General features: G+C 39.3%; 1 protein-coding gene and 1 long non-coding RNA gene across 9 annotated transcripts in view; one reads left to right on the forward strand and one right to left on the reverse strand.

Moving 5' to 3' along the window:
- The window catches only part of LOC107080047 (uncharacterized), an 81064-nt gene extending 68073 nt beyond the window's left edge, over nt 1-12991 (forward strand). For 4 of the 5 annotated variants that reach the window (XR_011182805.1, XR_011182804.1, XR_011182807.1 and 1 more), the window contains 3 exons: nt 2940-3156; nt 3335-3421; nt 9635-12991. This is a non-coding gene — a long non-coding RNA (uncharacterized lncRNA). The remainder of the gene's footprint in view (nt 1-2939; nt 3157-3334; nt 3422-9634) is intronic. The other variant, XR_001480948.2, reaches the window with a different exon arrangement.
- The window catches only part of LOC107080046 (ankyrin repeat domain-containing protein SOWAHC), a 103531-nt gene continuing 87475 nt past the window's right edge, over nt 28-16083 (reverse strand). For 3 of the 4 annotated variants that reach the window (XM_015368516.2, XM_069181198.1, XM_015368513.2), the window contains one exon: nt 1672-2216. In XM_015368516.2, the coding sequence (XP_015224002.2) occupies nt 2079-2216 (138 nt within the window). In that variant the 3' untranslated portion in view covers nt 1672-2078. Of the gene's footprint in view, nt 1050-1671; nt 2217-16083 lie in introns of those variants that run through there. The other variant, XM_069181199.1, reaches the window with a different exon arrangement.

The raw sequence follows: 16083 nt of genomic DNA on the forward strand, positions 1-16083 counted from the left end.
TTACATTTGATTAATTAGGTAGTTTCTTATTTCAATTAAGTGTATTAATATGAGATAGGAAGAAAACCATAGGCCTGGTAGCTTCTGGGATCTCTCTAAGTAAAAGCAGGCCCAGGCTGAGTACACATGTTGGAGGCATGCTTTTAGATTTTGAGTTATAGACAGGTATGTCATGTTTCTAAATCAACATGGTTTTAGAAAAGGAAGTCTTGCATAATCGCTAGTTAGAGCTGAGCAAGCAATATCAGGAATGTATGAACATACACAGAGTACGTGATGTAGTGTATTTAGATTTTCAGAACGCCTCTGATAAAGTTCCTCTAAAGAATTCTAAAATTCCTGGTGGTTGGCATTTAGGGCAATGTGTGTGCCTGGTTTGAGAACTGGTTAATAAATAGAAAACGGAGTGAAGATATGGGGGGAATACTCCATGTGGGGGATGTAGTCTGTGGAGTACCACAGGGATCTGTACTGGGGCCACTACTCTTCTTAATTTATATCAATGGACTAGTTCTGGTGTTGTAAACCCATCAAGTTTGCAGATGATACAGAAGAAGGAGGATTAGTAAACACTGCAATAAGCAACATGAAATTTAAAACAATTTAAATGAAATTCAACACTGCTTGAACATGCAGGCAGGCAGTAAAATCAGACACTATACATACAAAATGGAAACTGCTTTGCGAGAAGAAGCTACTTTAGAAAAACTTAGGATGTTTATGTTTACACATTTTTTAAATCTTCTAGATGATGTCGGGGAAGCAATAAAATGTGTTCATTTCATTTATTTTATTGCCAACAAAATGTTAAGATGTAGAGTAAAAAGTGTAGAATTTCAAGGGGATGTTTTGATGAAATTGTGTGATGCAATAATAAGGCTTAATTTAGAATACTGTTGAAATTTTTAATAACACAATGTACAATAATATAAATACAATTTTATATATATATAAATAGGAGGTATTGATGTTCCTGAAGGAGTCCGTAGAACCGCAGCCAGACACATTTCAGGGCTTAAGGGATTGTCCAACACTACAAGTGTTCAGTTCTTGGAAAAGAGAAGAATATGGAAGGGACATAAGTATTTATAAACACTGACAAGGTCAACCCAGTGGACTTCCTCTGAATCAACGATGATACATGGACCAGAGGACACAAAAGGAAACTACGTGAAAGTGCATTTAAAACCAAGAACAGGAGGCACTTCTTTACCCAAAGTGTTGGGAGTGTGGAGCAAGTTTACCAGCCAAGCTGCTGAGGCTGCTGCCCTGGCTTCCTTCAAGAAACAGCTAGATGAGATCCTTGGATCAATTAACTGCTACCAAAGAGGTTGCATGGGCTTAACGGCCTCCTCTCATCTGTAGCTGTTCTTATAATGAATTATGGGTATGAAAATTCCTCTTGTCCAATCACAACACCACAGGAGGCAAACTATTTTATTTTATTTACGAGTTTTCATTCTGTCTTGCTGAGTATATAGAGCCGTAGTTTGCCCTTATCAACAGCATGACATAGCTAATCTATATATTTTTGAAGGAATCTCTGTCTAAGGTGGAGTAACGATGAGAGCTAGTTAATATTCACACCCATAACTAATTGCGACAGCATGCTCCTAACATACAACCTAACCTGGAAGTGTGGTCCTTCTGAAACAGGTGAACAAGAGAAACTTGTATTTGCTTTGTTTATGTGATGGTAAAATAAATGTGTTTCCTGCTGGCCTGGGCCCTTACTGCTGCAGTTAGATCTTCAGGTCCCCCATTTGAAGTAATATCACACAGAAAGCTATCAAGTTTAAAAGGCTTTTGAATGAACACGCTAATATGCAGAATAAGGAATAATTAATGTCCGTGTTCCACCTGTTGAAAGACAGTGCAGGAAAGCCTGGGCATGGTGATAATGCTGCGGATATCAGTGTCCTATTCCCTAGCTAGGTGCCCGAACTAGCAGAGAGAATCTCTGATCTCTGCGCTGCACCACGCTGAAACAGGAACTCCCGCCTGTCCTCTGGCCCAGGACAGAGCAGGCACGGCTCCGTGCTGCTCAAGCGCATGCTTGTGCAGAAGTAGCGCAAGTGTCAGTGTAGCACAGCCCACGGGGAGCGGGTGCGAGACCCGTCCTCACTGACCGATCTGGCGTTGACGTCGGCGCCCGCTGCTGCCATCATCTCCACCATCTCCTTCCGGCCGAGCTTGGCTGCCCAGTGAAGCCCCGTCTAGGAAGCCAAGCAGAGACCGTCCATCAGATTGCTTTCTGGGGCCTGTCAATCACACGGCTGCCCCCCGTGACTTCCTCCTTGGGGTCCTTTGCTGTACCTAGTGTTTCCTATGGCCGGTGACCCCACGCTGGCTGCAACTGAACAACTGTTATCAGACTCAAAAGCAAAAGGACTCCCAGCAGGCAGATAAGGGCAGCCTAAGCATTTGTGCATGGTAGAAATCAGCTGTGGAAACAGAAGAAATTCATTCACACCTCAAACTTCCCAGCAGTGCAAATGAAATCAGCAACTGCATGTTGCCTTTAGTGACGAAGGAACATGAGCTGTTTGTTCTCGGTATATCTCATTACCACATTTAACTGATTCGAACAGAATTACTCCAAAGGATTGTGATACATCTACCCGCTTTGCAAAATCATGCAGTTTTTAAGTAGAATTATTCACAAAATGTATCCAAGCACAACATAGGATTCCTCTGGTTTTGTAATGCAAGGGCAATTTATAGAACAATCTATACAGTGTTCTATATATTTATCTATAATCTAAATATTGCATATTAGTGTAAAGCAGCTATGAAAATCATATAATCAATATTATGCACAACCTCTTGTGTTTTCAATGCCTGATTTCATGCCAAACAAATTTCCACTGCTAACTTTTTTAAAGCTTGCATGCCATTAAGCTGTTCTGCTTGTTTTGATCCCCTTTTGTTAATTGCAGAATGTATGCCTTAGCTGCTTCAGCTCCTATGAGCGGGATGAGAGAGCTGCTCCAGCGGAGGTCTGAGAAACGTCTGGGGTGTGTTCCCCTGCCCCTCTGCTGCCGAGGCCTGGCACAGTGAAGGCAACCCCCCCCCCAGGACGAAGCCTGTTGCTTCGGTCCTCTTCATCCAACGACAGACAGACACCAGAGGCCTCCAGTCCACTGCATGCAGCGGGTGAGGAGATGTTGCATTTCCAGCACACATAAAAATGAACGAATGGCAAGTCCCATATTTTTGGGATGGAGCAGTTTTTGTGTGCCTCTGACAGCTGGTGCATTCTAGATAACATTAGAATTTAAAAGAAAACAAAAGCAAAACACAACACAGTCTTTCATTTTTTTCTCTCTCCCAGTTTACACCAATGATGGAGAGTTCCTGTCAGGGAAATTCCCACCAGAGACAAGACAATATCGCATCTTAGCCTGAAAAAGAATTAGAGGTATGTGACTGCTGTTTTTTTAAGCCTTTCATTGTGCATCTGAAGCAGAATTAGCCGCACAGGTAATTCAAAGCCTGGGGAATAAAAAGAAAAAAAATGCATTGCAACATGCACTTACAACCAGCAAGGAGGAGAGAATAATTCAAATATGTACTTCTGGTGCATGTATCCTGAAATCAGGATCAGCTGTTTTAATTGCCTTCTCATCACCGACGTCTAATATATTGTGCTTGTTGACACAAAATTAAGAAGATTAAAACAGAGCAGAAAAGTGTTGCTTGTTTGTCACAGAAGTAGGCAAAGTCTCCTGGCCTGCCATGCGGCACCCCTCATCCCTTCCCTTCAGCTCCCACTGACACCTGCTCTTAGTGCTCTCCGCCACAGAAATCGGCGCTGTGAACACAGTTTGACATTTCCTGACATTTCATGAACTAATTACACTACAAATAATTAAGCATGTTCACATCTGTAACAAACGAAGGCAAAATGGTTGTCAACGGTCGTGATTGATGACCTCCCTGAGACTTTATCTGATGAGCCCCCCACCCCCCCCAAACACACACACACACAAACCACCCCCCCCATATTCAATACACACACAGGCTGGAACCTGGATGTTGGTGTTTTGTGGTAGCAATTCTGCCTTCAGTCCCCCTTTTCAAATGGATCAAACTGGAGAAGGGGCTTAAAGAAAAGGATGGGAAAATTAATGACTACAATAAAGTATTTGCATTTTTCTTACGTTGGAAAAAAAAAAACCCACAAAGAACAAGGGACATGACAACCTCAATTATTTGGTGGTGTTAAGAGTGCAGAGACAGCTCCTGCTGGAGAGGGCCGGGGGGGGGTACCCATGGTGTCAAGTGGGCTAGAAAAATGGCAGGTGATGAGGACAACCCCTCTTTATTCCCAGTCTCGCGCGGAGCTCCGGGCCGTCACGAAAAAGACAAATTATCGCAAGATGAATTTCATGGAGGGGAAGAATTTGTCACCTTTTTAACATGCCCCTTAGAAACTTCAACACTGCCATTGTGGTGCACTTTAAAAAAAGAAAACTTCCATTGAGTCACACGGAGAAAGAAGGAGAGAGAATGAAACAAAAAAATATCTGGATGCATGTATCTCGCGCTCTCAGCCGCACTGCTTTAGACAAAACGATTTATTTGGGTTTATAGGGCAGTAGTAAACGTTGTGTGCTCACAGTCTGCTTAAATGAAACAAACTGTATGAAGTAATCAGAAACATCTCTGAAACACATTGCTATGGGTGTATATAGCAATGCTGAGAGAGGAGGACAGTTCACTAACAAGTTTTCTAAACCTGTACATGGATGGTTTATTACAAGGCTCTTATATCTCTGAGGTAGGTTTCAATTGTTATCGTATCCCTCAGTAAGAATTATTCTGCACGAGCCAGACATTGAACTCATTTATTTTGCTGAAACAAATTAAATCTTCTTTGCTTCGATAAGGAATTGTACATATGATAATGCTTTGGGGTATTAGGTACATTCATTGCTGTCTACCTAGGGGTTATCAATATTAAGAAGAACTGGTGGGATGTGTTTTAATTCTACAGTAATCTGCATGTCAAAATTCCTAATAGATCTACAATAGAGAAGATATTGCAGTATTCAACATTTTGACAGCATTCACATACTTGTATGACAAAGGCAACAAAGTTAAGAATGAGAAGAGAAACAAGCTTTCAGCACTGGGATATTTTTATTAATACTATACCAATTTTTCTGTACTGAAAGCCTCTTTGTCACTAAAACATGCCACAGATGAATTCTGCGTTTTTAAACATTTTCATTTTTAGCAACCGCTACAGCAAGTCAAACCTCCCTCCCTTTTATTGAAAAGACAGAAACTAGTTAATAAGTTTTAGCATTGCCAGAAGCTGTGGGACATTTTGGGCAAAATACAGAAAAATAGCAGGACTCAAATGAAATCCGTCTTTGTAAAACTAAACCAATTGAGAAAGTACTGGTCTGTGATGTAACAGGGTTCTGTGGTGTCTGCTCATTTTGTGAGGTATATTAGCTGTCATCAGGGAGGGTGCCTCTGCAACTAATATTATAGAGAGTGACAGGAGTGTAATTACAGTCAAGTGCCACCGTCTGTGTCAAAGTTACATTACAGCTCGAAGGTCTAACACAAGCCTTTCATGAGTGCCTGTAAAAATAATCAGATTTTTGACAATGGCTTTTTTGTACCACTTTTGGAGTTTTATGGTTACAAAGGCAATGTTTTAGACTGCTAAATAAAATCACAAGATTTCATAGCTGATGAGGCTTTTTTCGTGTGTCATGCTCAAATATGTGCTTTTTCCACCAAGCAGTTATCCCCTTTCTTGACTGATAAACAAAAGCGACACTTGTGTGTGTCCGGACTAGGTTTAATAGCAGCAATACGGATATTTTCCATACAATTTATATTTATACATAAAATGTTTATTTAGGACCTGGGTCACCGCAGACTCTTACAACAGCTGTTTTTGAAAGGGAACTGAAATCCTGTTTTTCTTTTGCTTTGCCTTGTTTTCACCTCTTGGCTCTGTAACTGTGTCACTATATTTGGCCTTTCTATGTAGCGTGAGTGTGTAATTCTGGACACAGTAAAGCTATGCATCAGCAACAGCCCAAATAGTCCTGGCATGGAAAAAAAAGATTTAAAAATTGACCTCGTTTCAAGACACTGGAGTTCAATATTTGCTAATGTCTTCTTAAGAGTATAAATAATCGCATCAGCCCTGCCCTCAGTTTAGCCAATTGGATCTCAAATTGTTTTTGCTCTCTTACAGGTGCCTTCTTTAGATTAAATGCTGATGCATCAAACTAACAGCTCCTGCCTTGGATGGTAGGGATAATTCAGTTTGCATGGATCTCTGACCTATATATGCACTGTATCAGTGTCTTCTCCTGAAAACTGCCTGTGTGCAGCAGGAGATTAAGTGTGGTCATTTAATGTAAAAAAACAAAAAACAATCACAAGTTAAAAATATATAAAAGCTCCAAAGCTTTTAGGCATCTTCCTAAAACAGATTTAAAAAATCTTTGACTTTGTCAAAGGTAGGGTGTGATGGGGAGGGTTACACAGCCATGCCAGACAGAATTAATTGATAAAGTCACACAGTACAAGAAACCTGAGCTTGAGAACTGATGTGATGAGAGAATGTAATGATTTATCAATAGAGAGTCAGATTCTGGCATCTCTTACAATATCTATGAACTGCAAGTCTACTATTGCACTTTTAGCTCCGGGTGGGACTCTCCTATTGGATCATCAATATTAATGGACTTACAAAGCATTTCCAAAGCCTAGAAGGCATACAGCTCCTTTTGGCATAATTTCAAAGCTGCACAAAGTTGCAAGAGTTAGATTCCGATCTTAGTATTTTATATATATGGGTATCCACCTAGACTTTAAAGGGAACTCTTTAAGGCACCTCAGTGGGCCACCGTGTTACTACAAACATATCCATATTCCTAGAGTGTTTTGGACTTCCCACTGAGTCTCATGGTATTTTTATTTAGTGTTCCAAAAACTACTGGACTGAAACTCCACACGGGCCGAAAAAACACATTTTTTGGGCAATGTTGATTAGTTTTAATATTCTAATTTGCCTACTGGATTCAGCTCAACTGAACACTTCGGAGCAGGACAGGTATTGGCGGTGCCTCTAAATTGAAACAAGTTAAGTAAACTGAGCAGAATTACATAATTTGTTGATTCTACTTTTCTTCGCGGCCCCCAGATCAGATGGTCAGAACGGCCGATCAGCATTACTGATGTCTGTGTTAATGGGAAAGTTGTGTAAATTCACACACAGAGGGCAAGAATTCACTCATAACCTGTGGAACTTCAACACAAGAGAAACAGTATACTGTAAATATCCAAGATGCTTATGTTTTAATATTCTAATACTTCAAACATATTCTAATGCTGCTTAGTGATAATAAAGCAACATTTTTCATTAAGCAAACAGTTAAAGGCCACGTTCTGCATAGATGTGTTTTAATTAAGAGACTAAGCGAAATACCCAGCCTGAAACTGCGGGTCTGGCTAGGCTAACCAACATCTACATAGTTTGAATCTGCAGTTCTAAAGAAAATGTTCTGTTCAGGCAGAAGGATCATAACCAGCTTCTCTGAATAAAACACTGGGGTGATTCTCCAGGTATCACAGGCCCGGTTGCTCGTCTCAGCAGCTCTGCCTTGTACAGGCTGAGGGCTGCTGTCTCACACCATGGTTTGCAGCTGGGGGCACGTTTTCAGCTTTCCAAAAAGCGCTTGGCACAACTCCGAAACAGGGCATAAAAAAAACAAATCACGGAATAATAAATAATACCTTTCAATTACGTTATGATGTGTGTAAAGAAAAAGTTTGATTTCTAAATTAAAGCTTTGTACTTAATTGCCAACTCCTGGGGAGGAAAACAAAGAGCTGAATGCGAGCTTTGTGGTCCAACGTACTATTAAATCTTAAAACACACAAGCAGCATTATGGAGTCGCAGTTGTGGAGAAGCATAAGCAAATAAATGATGTCAAGAACTGTAAAGGGCAGCTGTTTGACTCGGAAAACTGCTGACAATGATAAATCATAATTTTATTTTTACTGGGCTATTTCACTTATTAAAAATAACTATACGGTATATTTTACACACACCATCTTTAAAGAGGCATGCTTTAAGAGAGGTGCCCTTTCATACAATATGTCTATTCAGCTGATGAACTAGAGTGCCACTGAAGAAATTGATAAAAAAAAAATGAAATGATGTCCGTACAATTCAATAAGCATAAGCAGATCAGCTACAGCACCATGCTAAAACAAAACGAACTAAGTGATTTACTTTGGTTTAAGAGTGACGCAGTGAGGTGAAATGTGACTGTTGGCACCAAGGCAGGGAAGGTGATTCAGGTGGTGATCTTGTCAAGGAGTGTTGGGGTGGTTCAATGTAACATATTCAGAGAGGATTTAACCTTGAACCAAAGTACCTGCTGTTACTGAAGGAACACCGTGGCTACAAGCCTGACAACACACTTTGCAATCTAGCTACAGAAAAGTAGACAGGCCTGGCTGCCATTCCACAGATTCAGAATTCAGATCATATTATATTAACTGCACTCCAGTCAGATGTTGACAAGAACATACTTCTTGTGTTTGCTAATGGGACAATAAGACAGTAGATTTACATTTCTCTGCTCTGGGTGTCAGAAAAACCACATTAATCAGCTAACATTAGAAATGTGAGCCTGTTTATATGGGGGAAATTAGAGAAGCCTGGGACCCATGAATATTCAAAAGTTATGCAGTAACCTGTGTTTTTTTAACTTTCTAAAACTCACAACATAATTTAAGTCAGAGCCGATTATTCAATTAATAAAAACATGACAACACAGTCTCAGTTCCTCTGAAACATAGCCATTAGTAACAATGATTCTAGCTGAGAACTTTCAGACACCGACATGATTCTTGCTCTGCATTACTGCTTACGCAAATTAATTTAAAGACAGATTACACATTTAGCCTGAAAATGCACCAAATCCACGTACGTCTGCAATCCATGTGCTTTCTGGAAAATGTATTATCTTGATATTCTTTAAAACAGCTTCTTAATATTGGATAGCTTTGTGAATTGGTTCAAATGCTCTCTATTTGAGTCAATGATACAAGAAATGAAAGGATATTTTATTGCAGTCTTAGAGGGATGGGTCCCCTGTTTGTATGGTATTTTTTCTGCAGGAGGGAAATCATGTAGTTTTTACATTACTTTGCATTTTGATTGCAACAGAGCAAATTGTACTGTCTTCAGAAATTGTCAGATCCTGTAGAAGGAACCAAATGATCTACAGTATATGGGTAGAATGACCTCTTATTTGTTCTTATGTTTTAATGTACAAACATTTTGATCATCTTCCCTCTCTGCTCTGAGAGATTTCAGATGCACTTTGTGGGAAGCAGAACTGACTTCTTGCAGGTGAACTCTGTTGTATTTGTCTTTGGGTGAATTTGATCTTATCCCTATGCCAGTAAGCCTGCAACAGCAGGAATGAGGGAGACATTAATGCCAAGGAATAGCTTCCCAGCCTCATCACAAACTCCAACCCATTAAGAGGGATTAAGACAAACATATTAACAGACTTTTCCTTGGTTTCTGGGGCTGAAGGATTTTTTTCAGGCTGCAGTTTGTTTGTTTTTTTCTTCCAGAAGCAGTTCAAACAAGTCAAACAAAACAAGAAGGACTAATGGCAGCAACCTGTAGTTCACAGTCTGTCATTTAGGCAAGGTAAGGTTACATGTTTATCTGCATGATGGAAGGAACCAGATTTTAGGAGTTAAGACAACTTTACACTCAAGAGACACTACATAACTCTTACGGACCCAGAAATGGCCTAGAACAACACTACATAGGGTGTATAATTCACCCTGCCTATCACCAGAGCCATAATTAAAATTATACATATAGTCTTAATGTAAATGATATTGATCACAATTATTTATCCTTTTACAAATGTATTAATAATATCAACAACGGAGCTGGTTGTAGTAGTAGTAATAATAATATCATAATCATAAAGTAATTGTAGATTAACATTATAATTAGTAGTAGGAGCTGTGGTAGTACTTACACTAGCGGTTAATGTTTATTACCTTTAATGGAACAATTTATGTATAATTTATGTATCAGACCAGTCACTGGTTTTATAAATAAAAACATTCAGCTGTGTAAATAAAATTAAGGTACTCTGTGTAATCTGTTAATGTGTAATCAGTAAGCAATGATAAAATGGATGCATCGAAAGTTATAGTAATTTGTTTACGATCCTATAACAATAAAATGATGTCTTTGTTGTTTTTATATTTAAATGAAAGCAATTGAGTGAGTAGGACAGCTGAATCAGTACAAATGATATTTCCATTTCAGGTTGCAAAACGTCTGCTATCACCACTAATAATTACAGAACAAAAAATCGTATTGCATCCATCACTTCTGCCAAAAATACAAATCAAAATATTTCACCTGAAAAAAATCCCACCCGTTACAACAATTAAATAAAATCTAAAGGAATCTGTCAAATTTAAATTTCCCACTGTATTTACATTCGTGCTCTTTTTGCTTGCTTGTAAAGGCCAGAGAATGAGTGTGAACATTTTAACAAATATTTAGTTCTTGTAACTCAGAAACCCCCTTTTGAAGACACACAGGCCTCTACAGGCTATCCTTCAGTGTTGAGTTTGGAGCAGACTGTCACAAAAGCTGGGATTATCTCCCTTGTTCAAGCTTTCAAATTCAACAACCACACCATGCAAGTTACCAGTATAAGATTATGATAACAAGATCATGTTCAGTTATAAAAACAAGTGTCCTAACTTTTCTCATGTCACTTTCCATCTCAGCCCGATCGCAGGGAGGGAGAAAGGGCCCATATGAATTTATGTACGGCTCATTTAAAAGGCAGCCCTTTGAACTGGATTCATGGGGTATTTGCATAAGAAGATTTGGGAGAGGAGAATGGAGAGGCACTGCATCTGGTCATTAATATGCTAGCTAATTCAGCACATTGTAAGCCCATTGATGCTTCACTAAAGACTCAAATTCAAGGACAGTTATCCCATTGCTATTGTTTAGGCCTGAACCAGTCTGAACAGTTGTTACAAATTACATAGTTAATTGATTTCAAATCTGCTATAAACTGCACAAATGGAGGTTGCTGTTATAATTTGGAATAAACTTGGCAGCTAATAAATTTTGGATACATTCAAAAACAGACAGACACCAAAAATAAGCATCAAAAGTAACATGTCTACATGTTGAAGCCATCCGAAGTGAGCACTGTGCTCTACAGAATTATGCTTTCTAAATAGAGTGCCTCAGTAATTGTATAATTTAGTTTATGCCTGTCAGCTGGATATGCGAGATTCCTTGTAATTGAAACAACCTGTAGCACGTTGTAATAAAACTGGAAATTTAATACAACTTTGAGAGCAAACACACAGCTTTAAAGAAGCAGCAATTTCTAATTCAAACAAAACTTCTCGCACTCAGGTTTAAAAAAAACAGAATGAAAAAAATACTTACAAACTTTTAGTTGTTCCCAGGATATTACGAAGCCACATCAAAGAAGCAAAAATAAAGAAGTTGGGCAACAGTGAGTATTTCAGTAATGATAGTCCTTATTTTCTATCGAATAAAAATGTTCTCAATTCATTTACATGTATAAAAAAAAACAGTAAGAGTTTTTTAATTATCCTGTCGGGTTTTGAACATTGCTCTTAAGATGTATTCAGACTGAGCATGTACTTTCAACACTGCAGCACAGAAATTTTTTTAATCTTAAACATTTCAACACAAGAAAACTATAAATAAAGGGAAAAAAGTTAGTAGTAGCTGTTACTAGTAAACAGCGCTTTTTACATCACTGCCCGCAGCATTCGTAATAAATGACTTAACGTTTGGACTGCACTAACTGATGCGTTGTAGTTTTAAAACAATATAGGTGCACTGAATCCTAGTCACATTTACGGTTTGGTTCCACAAGTGCTTCAACATATGTCATAAGCAACAGCTGTTTGGAGGACTGCACAGTTTCGAGATCCCCACTCCAGAGGCACCATTGTCAGCCCGGCTTTCGAGCTGTTTGTGCAAGGGTAGAGTATTCTTTCCCTCTCAATCTACAACCCAGAGCGAAGACATCAAAGGAGGAAGAGTTTCGCTTTTTGTGAAGTCTGGTCCCTGACTCTCAACATGTGGTTTTGTGGGTCTGAACATCGGCACCTTTTAACCTATTCTGTTAAGATTAGGCATTGGCTTCAATTGAGCATTAGTGAAACTATAGTAACCAATAATCTGCTTGTCGCTGAATAGAAACTATGTATCTTGTCACACAAGAGCTGTCGGAACATCATGGTCCCAGACAAGTTCCTTTGCAAGCTCCTGGCTGCCGTAACAGGGCCCCAAGTCTTTTCACACCATCATGAGGTTCCAACCCTCAGTCCACTCTTCCCTGCTTTGCAAGCCCACTGCCCGTTAATGGTAAATTATATTTAACAAATAGAACATTGTTTTCCGCAGGACACAGGCATTTAATTATCCCGCACAAATGTTTTCCTCCGGCCTGCAACTGAGGGCGAGAAAAAGTGACAAGAGGAGGGGGAAGAAAAAAAAATGGGATTAAAAAAAAAAACGCTACCAAGAGAAAATTCTAATTTATTTTTTTTTCTTCCTTTCGACATGTGCTCATCTCGACTGACCACGGAGAAGGAAACAACGGGAAGCCGCCGAGTGGCTTAACAACTCTGGTTTCATTAAGAGGTGCAAGCAGAGCGCCATGAGTCCTGATGGCAGAGCACAGTCAGTCAGATGCTGGCTTCTTCCTAAGCCTAGCAGGAACTAAGGGCTCCAGACACCACGCTCTTATTAAAGCCCAGCTCCTCTAACAACTGTCATTGGGAACTGCTTCCATAAATCCCCATCGAGGCAAATCTGCGTGTTTTCTTGTCATTGATATCTGGGGTGTCACTTTTGAACTAATAAAGTCCAGGATTAGAGTTTCATCTATATAATAGTTGTTAACTGTGTCTAACCAAAACAAGAAACAGACATTATCCTTGAGTACCATTACTTACTGGTACATCGGGCATTTGTAAATGGAGCAAAGATACTGATCATGAACAACAATATTGGTATATATACATTTTTATCGATTTGCTGTGTAGGTAGTCATCTGATGACCACATCAACCCGTTATTTCATTTTTATCTGGGTTATTTGTAATATACACGTAACTACATTGTTTAAAGTGGTTTGCAAAGAGCAAAGAGCTGTGCAATTTAAGAGGGAGTGTCTGTCCGGTTATAGCAGAACGACTATTGATTTGAAAAAAAGAAAATAAGGGTATGTTACTATATGTGCATTCCTACAATTGCCATCTTAGTGTCATTTTATCAGGCAAATCTTATACTGCTGCATAAGATAACACACTTCAGTACTGTCTAATTTATTTACCAATAGGTAAATCTTCTGTAATACTGGAGATGTAAAAAAAGCTACAGAAATCCTCTGTTTTAATATTTTAAGTAATGCAGTATACAAAACAGGTGGATTATCAGGTCTCACACAGCACCTTTTCGGTCAAAACCACTTCCCTCTCTGGATATATGAAAGCATTCTACAGGTCAGCTCACCACCCAATATGCATTAAGTGCTTTAAAAGTGACCCTGCACAAACTGGCAACTGCCAGCCTTCTGCTTATGTCAGCCTGGCATATTTGGCCGTTTAGTGGGTACTTGTGAAGATCAAATGGGCTAAGATTGCCCTTCTTAAACAGCAGGGAAAAGGACATCAAAAAGGTGTAAATTTCATTTCCCCAGTTTTGATTAAGTCAAGCATGAAAAGAAATGTAATACTCTCATGTGGCAAGGGTTTAAACTATTGATGTTGTTACTTCTGCTTCAGGAAGCCCAATCAGCCGACAGGGAGCTGAACAAACTAGCTGAGAGTTTTAGGGGAGGCCAGATGGAGGGCTTTGCTGTGTATGAAAAGACAGCTTAGCGCTCGCCTCTTCAATCCCACTCAATACTGACTGTGTGAAATCCTGGCCCTGACTACACCCTCGTTTTCAAAGCTGGTGGCTGCAACCATATGGGCTTGTTTAAAAACTCCCATAGGCCGATACAAAGACCTGAATAACACAGTTTTCATTTCAAGTATTATTTAAATGAGCTCCCCCTCACCACCCACCCCCATACCACCAGAGCCTTTGGTCTTTATAATGGTTCACATTGTTTCGAACTAGTAGGCTGTCTTCTACCAGTTGACCTTAATATAGGATTATGGAATTATTACATTTTACAGGAAAACACACAGGAAATTCGCTTGTCTAAACAATGTCAAGAATACAGGGTAGTTTCTTTGAATCAGTTTCTTTGTGAGTTGGTTTTCTTGTAAAATAATGAGGCCTGTCTTTCACGAGGAAACACGGGAGTGTTCCAGGATAAATAATCACAGGAACATGGGTGAGTATGTCTGATTTTCTGGGAAGTAGATTTTCTTTTTGTATTGTGTTGTTAGCATAACAGATTATGATTTTTCTTAGGAGGGAGGCTAAAATGTTAAATTCAATTCACTCCCTTTGAACAGAAAAAAATAACTTTACACATTCTTGCCATTTTTGTACAGATGCTCTTTCATGAAATCCAATCCGACTTCTTAAATTTATGCCCCTGCAACTATACAGTGGAGAGCAGAATAGACTGGCTTTTGTAAAGACTTAATAGAATCTTTAACAGTTCCAACAATCCACTCCCATTGAGTTGCATTAAGTAGATATTATAGTGGGACAATAACCTAAATAGCTCAACATCAACCTCATTAGGCATGCAGGCAGGCCCTGAACCATTTTACGGCGGAGCCTATTGTCAGAGCTCACCCCAGGTGAGCATTAAATTGCAAATGATACTCTGAGAGGCAGAGAAGAGAGGGAGAGAATAGGCCGTGCAGAAAGAAAATTGTCTCAGGACACAAGAAAATGAAAGGCAGTAAAGGAACTGCTCTGACCGTAAAAAATTCAATACATCACGGCTTTAAGAGGCTGAATTCCACACTCTTCTCGTGTTTTATCCCTGAGCAGTGCTGAGGTTGGCTGTGAGGAGAGCACTCCGATAGACTGAAGCAATTACTTCTGACTTTTAATGCTGACATGGAAACAATGCTATCCTTTTTCACAGGATGCTGGTAGTGTGTGTGTGTTTGTGTGTGTGTGTGTGTGTGGGGTATTATAATACAATAGAACAAGAAAGAAAGAAAGAAAATAAATAAATAAAGTGATGATGTTCCAGAAACTCTGTCTCCACAATTTGAAACTTTCCAGTAGGTCTATTTCGCACCGAATCAATACACACATCCTCATATAACAATTTCAGCCTAATCGCTTCTCGGATCAACATGTTAATAAAATGGTCTCTAAAGAATTGTTTGTAACTGCAAAGTGTTTTAGCGACTGACATTAAGATGCTGAGAGGCTGAAAATGTATTCCCAGCCAGAACCCCTCTCTGTCACCTTAGCGGATGAGTAATTGTGCCTTTGCATATTCCTTGTCATAGACGGCAGAAATGAAAGGGCCCTGAGGAATGTACTGGCAAGACTCTTGCCTTGAGAGTGGAGTAAATTAAAACACGGATTAGACCAAGCATGATTGGGGATGACAAGCAGGGCAGTTGTAGCCACATCATATTTTGCCCATATGGTCTTCACAAAGGCAACGCAGTGGAGACCACCTAATAAGATTGACAAACTAGCTACAGTAGGGCATTTTTATTTTTCAAAAGCTCCGAAAAATAAATTCTGGCTTTGCTTCGGTGACATCCCCATGAAACAACCGCGTGTCGTGCCTTAATTGCTGTCTTTAAGCAGATTACAATATCTCTCCTGTTACAAAGACAATTCTCTTATACACTAATATGAAAATGTGCTTTTTGAGAAAATGCTTTCAAATTGTACTACAAGCTATATGCAAAACAAATATCTGAAAAAGAGCATTTTTTCTGGCATTGAATTGGCTTAGCTCTGTTTCATTCACTGTGATTTGCCCATCATTCTCTGTATTTTTCTGTTTGTTGATGTGGATTATATTGATATATAAACTACTTGATTCT

Source organism: Lepisosteus oculatus, chromosome 20, assembly GCF_040954835.1.
Source record: "Lepisosteus oculatus isolate fLepOcu1 chromosome 20, fLepOcu1.hap2, whole genome shotgun sequence".
Classification (NCBI taxonomy): Eukaryota; Metazoa; Chordata; class Actinopteri; order Semionotiformes; family Lepisosteidae; genus Lepisosteus; species Lepisosteus oculatus.